This window comes from Zingiber officinale, chromosome 9B (assembly GCF_018446385.1).
Source record: "Zingiber officinale cultivar Zhangliang chromosome 9B, Zo_v1.1, whole genome shotgun sequence".
NCBI lineage: Eukaryota > Viridiplantae > Streptophyta > Magnoliopsida > Zingiberales > Zingiberaceae > Zingiber > Zingiber officinale.
This window is the reverse complement of record NC_056003.1, coordinates 50,414,143-50,422,651: the sequence shown is the minus strand read 5'-3', so window position 1 is coordinate 50,422,651 and position 8,509 is coordinate 50,414,143. Positions and strand designations below refer to the sequence as shown.

Below are 8,509 nucleotides of genomic sequence, written 5' to 3'. Positions count from 1 at the left end.
TTAATTAACTCATAAAATTAACTAATTTTATATTGAGTCACTCTATCAAATTTTAATAATAAAATTGATCAATTTGATTTGTTAAAAAAAATATTAATACTATTTAATCAGTCAAATTTTTAATTGAATATTCACCCCATTTATGCATAAGACCACCTTCAACATATTTATCCAAATAAATCATAAATAAATAAATAACTCCTCCCAGGCCCTAGCTGTGGTCCACTTATATTTACCTCCCTCGTACCTCCCTTTACCTATCACGGGGACAAACCTTCACATAACATATCGTGAGGGCAAACCGTGAGATGCGTATGTGAGCACAATCACCGTCACAGAACATAACACTGTTGGAATTCCAATATCTTTTAAATATAACCCAAAAATAAATGTATAAGAATTTAAGTTTAAAAGGACAATAACATACAACTAAAATGGTACCCTACACCCTGGCCCAACTCATTTGTTCTCTAAAGATTTTAGCTATCCACCCCACCCATTTCAATTAACTTCCTAAAAACCGTAACATCAACTATAATCTATAATCTATAGTTTAAAAATATAAAATTCTAAAATAAAAATAAAATTTTTATTTCCAATTTTGCATCATTATCCATAAAAGAGAGAATCACGGACAAATTCACCATTTCAAACAAGTGAAGAAACATTCAAACAATTCACAAACGCAAGCAATGTAGAGATTAGCATGAGTGTTGAAGATTTAACGCAAGTAACAGCAACTAGATTCATGCTAAATTCCCAGAAAATGAAGAAGATCACAGCAGGAATCCCTTGAATTCATCGATAACATCAGCGTTGCAATCCGCCACAATTCCATAAAAAAAAAAGGGAGAGGCTAATTTTAGATAGAAATCACATACCGAGGAAGTAATTAAGACAACTGGTGCTGTAGAAGAACCAAATTAAGGCTTTTTCGGTGACTTGGCGGCGGATTTGGCCGGCGATTTGGGCTCCTTGCCGGCGGCTTTCTTCGGCAACAGTACCGGGTTGATGTTGGGCAGCACCCCTCCGTGGGCGATCGTGACGCCGGCGAGTAGCTTCCCTAGCTCCTCGTCGTTCCTGATGGCCAACAGCACGTGCCGCGGTATGATCCGGTTCTTCTTGTTGTCCCTTGCGGCGTTCCCCGCCAGCTCCAACACCTGCAGATCAAGCAACAGCTGCCGTGAGCACTAAAAAGGCGAATCGGACTGCAGATCTGGTGCGAGGAGAGGTCGCAGTGCCTCGGCGGCGAGGTACTCGAGCACGGCGGCGAGGTAGACCGGAGCGCCGGTGCCGACGCGCTTCGCGTAGCGGCCGTTCTTAAGATAGCGCCCGATGCGACCGACCGGGAACTGGAGCCCGGCCTTGACGGAGCGAGAGACCGGCCTCTTCTTAGGCCCGCCACCGCCCCTCCGGCCGCCGGCGCCCTTCCTCGCCTTGCCACCTAGCTCCATCTCCGCCGTCGAGCGTAAAATGCGCACCGAGCTCTAACCGATCTGATAGTTGATAACTGGCGCCGATCCAGTTGAGAATTATGAGTTTATGTCCTTGTGTTTCGCGTAATTTGTATGGACCTTTCGATGCGTCTATATGACGGCTGGATTTTGCTAGGATGGCAATCCGTGGTATTCGCTGTTGGGCGAATTGAAAGAATTGGAAAATTGATTATTTTATTACCAACAATCAAAAGAGCCCTCTTTATTTTGGAATCATACATGAGTGCCTTTATTTTATTTTTTTAATGAAAAGAACACCTCATTGCATGACTCACCTTAAAATGGCATGACCTTGGTAAATTAAATGAATATTCAATCAATTTAGTATTTTTAAATTAACCATTTATTATAAAAAAAAAATTATCTATTCATTCGTCAAAATTAGAATTTATCCATTAGTGATGGCAAAAAAATAAATACACTCATCCTTAATGTCTTTATCAATCTGTCCCAATCTGTCACAGGATCAATACAGAGAAGGTAAATCACGAGCGACTACTAGTCTTTGAAATAGTGACTAACACATAAGGGAGGTATTTATCTCGACTTTATCGAGATTCGAACCCCAAACCTCATGATGACAACACCTCATATGCTAGCCACTAGACCCATCCGAGGGAACAAAAATTTATCCATTAGTGCACTCTAAGAACACAACTACTTTCAAGTATATTATTCAATATTAATATTTGTATCACACGTATTATTAGTCGTCCAATTATATGAATAAGATAAATATGTATTATAGTTACAATTATAATAGATATAGGTTTATAGCTGCTACAGCATAAATATAATTGAACAAAATAAGTTTGTATTGTAACAGCTAGTAAATTATAACTATTAAACATGAATATTAGGTGAACATTAAAGGATTGTTAAGATCGCGCAGGGGGTACGTAATGGAATAAAAAGATAAGCAAAAAAGACAAGGTCATTTTTTACTTAGTTTGAAGTATTTGATAACTCCTACTACAAGACCTACGATTATCAATCGCTTTCGTTGGATAATCCACTAAATGATATAGAAATATTACAGATGTGAATATAAAGTGTAGGTAATTAAATATACCGACAACAGATAGAGTATAAAAAAAAGTTGTAGGTTGTCGGAGACTTCACGATGTCGTAGTAAGTCGAAGCTTGCACCAACACAAAAGAAGCATAGTAGTAAATCAGAAGACCGAAAGTTATCTCTGGCTTGGAGTTTGAGGACTTCTTTTATAGCTTTCATTCCATCAACAGAATCGATCCATTGACAGAACCACATCTCCTTCCTTGTTTGCTGAGATCCAATCCGTTTGATCTCGTAAATCTCACCGATCGACTGATCAACTCCACTCCATCAGTTGAATAACTTTTTTCCTTCTCTACTTTGATTTGAAACTCTATTAAATCTAGAAATAAGTTGATCTATTGACTGATTCCCTTGATCCGTCGACGGAATTAAATGTTCCCTTTTGTGTCCTGATCGAATCTCACTGCTCTGATCTTTCTTCGATCCATCAACTAAACAGTCTTGTTCCGTCGATGGAACATCAATTTCTGTAAAATAATGTTAGTACAATAGTAGAATATTTTTCACACAAATAGAGTTAGAATAGATATATGTAATATAAAGACAGTAAAGACTGTCTTGATCTCAACTTAGAAACCTCCATTGGTTTCTTCAGTTGGATCAGTACCTAAGGTTTATCCTTGTTGGGACTTGAGCTCACTGCACTCACTCCAGAAGCTTACCTCACTTACCATATGTCAAACTTTCATGTTTGATGTCCGATCTCTGACCCACTAGGTCTTTCCTCATCTCAATGTCTAGTTTACATTGACCCATCGAGTCCTTTTGCCAGATATCAGGTCCTTCTAACCTATTTGGACTTTCAGTCAATCCAGTTCTCCTGACCTATCTGGGCTTTTTACCTGGTGTCTGGTTCTCTAAATCAATCAAGGCATTTGAGTCTGCACAGTTAATAAACATATCAAATACATGTGTTCTGATTTTAAACTCTTTGCCATATATTAAAATACAAGTTTGATTATCAGTGCATTCTGTACTAACAATCTCCCCCTTTTTGATATATAATAACACTTATTTAAAATCAAAAAAATATAGCTTTCTTTCTTGCTTGTAATAACATAAGATGAGTCATTAAATGATTGTTAGTTATTGAGTTCACTCCCCCTTTTTGACTTTAATATTTACACTTCCCCTTTGACATATATCAAAAAGTAAAGTAGAAGATAAGTAAACATAGTAATACAGTAGAGCAAACATATTGATGTAATAAAAAATATAAGCATAGCGAAAGAAATACCACATACCTAAGTTTAAAGTTCAAACATAACAACTAGTTCATACATAGGGAATATGTCTAGTCCTCTACAGGAGGAGAAGTGGGAGGTTGACTATCTTACACAGATTGAATATACACCGATAACTCCTGCTGCTCCATATAAAGCACCTCATAGTGCATGGCGAGTGTATCATGTTGCTGCTGAAGACTGTCGAAGCGACTATCAACATGGTGTCGGCATGAGTTGACGCGACTATCCAAATGCTCCTAAAGTAAGTTGAATCGACCAAAAATGGCATCGCGAAGGCGAGTGTAAGCATCACTCGGCTCCGGTAGTGCAGAAGGTGCCGAAGAATCGCCTAGTAAAGGGGTTTGAGGCATTGAGTCACCTAGTAACTCAACATCAGCAGGTGGCATCTCCTATACAATAGGTTTTTGGGCTCGTGGATGTCGGGCCTGTTGAATCGTTAAGACGCTAGAGGGGGTGAATAACTTTTTCAAAAGTCGAGAATACGCAGCGGAAAGAAAAACATGAAAGTATAAACGCTAACACAAGTACTTTTTTACTTGGTTCGGAGCCTTCGACGACTCCTACTCCAAGGTCCATACTCGTTGAGTATTTTTGTTGGACAATCACTATCAGTTCGAAAATGAGTTACAAAGATTGAGTACAAGAATTTAAATGTAAATGTTACTAACAAACACAAAGAAAATTGAAGAAGTCTTCGTTCTTCAAACTTCAGAGTAGCCTTTTGGTGTTGTCAAAGCATTTTCGAAGCAGCACGCGAATATGAAAGTCATAGCAGATAATTATCTAAAACTGCTGGTTGAAGGCCTTTATATAGGCCCATTTCGGGTGCTTGGAACTCCTCCGGGAACCTTGACCATTGCTAACATGGCGATCTCCCATCGAAACTTGATTTGTCAAGTTTATCCACCTCTGGGCGCCCGAACTCCCTCCGGACGCCTAGACCATTGACATGGGTTCGGCTAGTCATTGTGCTTCAACTCAGATTTTAGATGATTTTTCTGGTTCGGACACCTGAACTTGCTTCGGGCACCTGAACCGCCCGGGTACCTGCCCAGGCAAAGTTGGTATGAATGCCCGGACCAACTCCAAGCGCCCTAACCAACTCTAGGAACTCGGAGTGCAGGCACCCGGAGTCCAGGCGCCCGGAGTCCGAGCGCTCGTACACTCTTTTTCAACAACTTCTTCCTGTAAAAAAGAGTTAATCCGGACAACAAAAAATATGTTTACCCTACAAAATAAAGTTAGCATAATGCAGTAAAATAGTAATAGTAATTAGATTTAGTCAAAGTCTCAACTTAGGTTTCTCAAATAAATCTAAGCTGGATCAACGCCTACTATTCCCTCAATCAGAAATGTGTCCTCACTGGATCTCTTCTCTAGTTGCTTACCTCCACTTACCAACTGCAGTCACTTGACTTGTCTTTGACACACTAGGTCTTCCGCCTAGTTGTCAGGTCCCGCGGACCCAGCTGGACTTCTGCAGGTTATCAGTGTTGGAGCAATTGTTGGTGCAATCGACCTTCAAGGTTTTAATGTCAGACAAATATGTTTAAGTATGCTTAAGTATGTTTAAGTATGGAGCTTGATCTAGCAAAGTCCTAGTTGTAGGCTAGGCAAGGGAAGTCCTAATTGGAGGCTAGGCAAGGAGAGAAATCTCGGTATATCGTGGAAGTCAGGTGGATAGGTCTGGAGGACCTGATCCCTGGGTAGCCGAATACTGAGTCCTAGTTGTAGACTAGGTAAGGGAAATCTCGGTATATCATGGAAGCCAGGTGGATAGGTCTGGAGGACCTGATCCTTGGGTAGCCGAATACTGAGTCCTGGTGAGTGAAGCCAAGTTGAGAAAACCCTAGGGGGTGGTAACCTTAGGTAACGAGAAGTCTTGGAGGAGTGAACTCCAAGCAAAGTTGATCGGATGGTTTTCGGTCGACCGCGCGCGGTCGACCGGATAAGCGGATCTTGGTAAATCTAGGTTTGGGTTTACTATTGTAATCTGTATTACTATTATTGTTGTTGGCTAATGTAGTATTGCAAGAAAAGTCTTAGTGGATCAGGCGATCAGACACTAAGCAGGCAAAAGTCCAAACAAGTCTGGAGGACCAATGTTTGGCAGGTAAGTTGAGGTATGCAACTGGAGGAGCGATAGTGAGGTCGGATTCCTAAAGGGAACAACCTTAGGTCGCTGATCCAACTGAAGAAACCGGGAATGTTTCCAAGTTGAGATCAAGATAGTTTTACTGTCTATATTACTCATGCATTGTATTACTGTTCTAACCTTTGTTTTGCAGGAATATTATTTAACTCTGTTTTGCAAATTCGGCTTGATCAGTCGACCGAACAGGAGGATCGGTCGACCGAACCAGCTTGACTCAGACCAGAAATCAGTTCAGACCAAAGTGAAGCACAATCCGATCAAAGCTTGATCGGTCGACCGATCCAATCAACATTAATGGGACAATAAATAAAGATCTCGGCAGATTTCAGCGAACAAGGAAAAATCTTGTTCAGTCGACTGAAAGGCATGATAAGTCGACCGAACCATTAAAGATCAGTTAATGCAGATTTCCGAGCCAGCGTCAGACTCTAGCCAGGAATGAAGGAGGGAGCGGGTTCGGTCGACCGAACAGTGGGATCGGTCGATTGAACACCTAAGGCCTATAAAATGAGGCTCGAAGTCTGAGGCCAGTAGAACTTTCTGATCGATTCAAGTGCTCTTCTGCAAGCTGCTCACGCTACAAGTCTTCATCAACACTGCAAGAGACTTCATCCGATAGTGCCGACCGAGCTACGATTTACTACTACTATTGTCGGAATATCATTTCATTTATACTGTACTTAATTTCCTATAAGATAGTAGGAATGTTACTATCTTACATCGTTGTACTTGTACGATCCACTTCTTTCCGAAGTTCTCGGAAAGAAGGGTTTTAGTGCTTTGCCCATCGGTGCGGTCAAGGACTGCGGGCCTTCGAGTAGGAGTCGAGCTAGGCTCCGAACAAAGTAAATAATCTATCTCCCTTTTACTTTCCGCTGTGCACGACTCTGATTTAAAAGATGAAGAAAAGTTTTTAAAAGACGCGATATTCACCCCCCCCCCCCTCTATCGCACTAATCTGATCTATCAATCTGGGTACCCTAAGTTTTGATGTTTGGGTAAATGTTTAAGTTAGATTTATTGTTGTATTTGATATGCATTGTGAGTGTGCAGGATACAAGTACAACAAGGAAAGTCCAAGGGTGATCTTGGCAAAGGAGGAAAGTCTAAGGGTGATCTTGGCAAAGGAGGAAAGTCTAAGGGTGATCTTGGCAAAAGAGGAAAGTCCAAGGGTGAGTCTTGGCGATGTAAGCCCAAGTATGTAGTCTTGGCAGTGTAAATCCAAGTGTGACTTGGAAAAGGATGAAGTCCCGGAGCGTAGCTCTTGGTAGTGAAGACCCGACAATGATGACAAGGCTAATGGAAGCTCCAGAAGGCAAGGCGTGAAGCATGGGGAGACATCCGAGGGATGCAAGGCTAATGGAGGAGGCTAGAAGGCTAGGTCTAGGTTGTGCGGGCAAGGACGAGTGCATGAGAGATTGTACTCATGGTAAAATTTAAGTGTGCACTGTAGCAATACCATAGCGTTACTGTAATATGTAGCGTTACTGTAGCAGTCGACTGGTGTTTTCATTAGTCGATTGGTAGCCGACCGTTGGCTTGTAACGGTTGAATTTCACTTATGACCAGTCGACTAGTGGTGGGAAACATAGCTAGATGTTTCCTCCCGAGCTCTATTTAATAGAGCTCGGGACTCTTGGCCAAGGTTGACGAAAATAGAGGTGATTAACCCCTATTAGAATCTCCAAGGTCTTCTTAAGTGATCAAGAGCTTATGCCAGTTTGTAGCGAGTTTTCTCCACCCACAAGGAGCTACTCGAGCTAGCCAGAGGTTTTCCGGGGAATCATCCATCGACAGATCGAGATCATCTACCTTACGGACAACCGTGGAGTAGGAGCTTCATTTTCGAACCACGTTAAACAACGTGTTAGGTTTGTCTTCTTTTGTTAGTGTTTGTCTTGTATTTCTACTGTGCACACTAACCATTGTAGGAAGTGATATTTTGGGTGAGATGCTATTCACCCCCTCTAGTGGGCGTCAATATCCTAATAGTCAGGTCTTGTAAACCTAACCGGACTTCTTGTCTGATATCGGGTCCCACGGACTTATCTAAACTTCGCAACAACTATCGAGTCCTACAGACTTAGCTAAATTTCAACCGGATGTCAGGTCCTCTAGACTCATTAACTCTTGCACACTTGGTAAAGAAATTAGATCATAAACACTCTAACTTTAATCCACTTATCATTCATCAAAACTTAAGTTATATCATTAGTGCAAGTTGCACCAACAATCTTTCTCTTTTTGATGCAATGACAACATGGATTAAAGTTAGAAAAAAAATGATATTTAAAGACAATATACAAACAGCAAACAAATCATATAAGTTAGTTTTCAAATTGATTTACTTAATTAAGTTTATTTGTACTTTTTTTACATTAACCTTTACCCTCCCTTTGGTATTCATCAAAAATAACTAAGGTAAAATAAGGACAAGTATAATATGTGATAAGTAATGTCAGACATTAATACTAAAAATACACATTATGTTGGTACACTTCGGAGTTAGAGGAGGGTGAATAACTCGTTCACT

The 8,509-nt window shown here is 40.7% G+C and overlaps 1 protein-coding gene across 1 annotated transcript; it reads right to left on the bottom strand.

Annotated features, from left to right (window-relative positions):
- Positions 1–731: 731 nt before the first annotated feature.
- LOC122025289 (probable histone H2A.4) lies at positions 732–1,536 on the bottom strand. Its single transcript, XM_042584067.1, has 2 exons — positions 1,242–1,536; positions 732–1,160 (listed from the first exon to the last, which is right to left on the bottom strand). Exons 1-2 carry the CDS (start codon positions 1,452–1,454, stop codon positions 924–926), a joined length of 450 nt encoding a protein of 149 aa, XP_042440001.1. The 5' UTR covers positions 1,455–1,536; the 3' UTR covers positions 732–923.
- Positions 1,537–8,509: the final 6,973 nt, after the last annotated feature.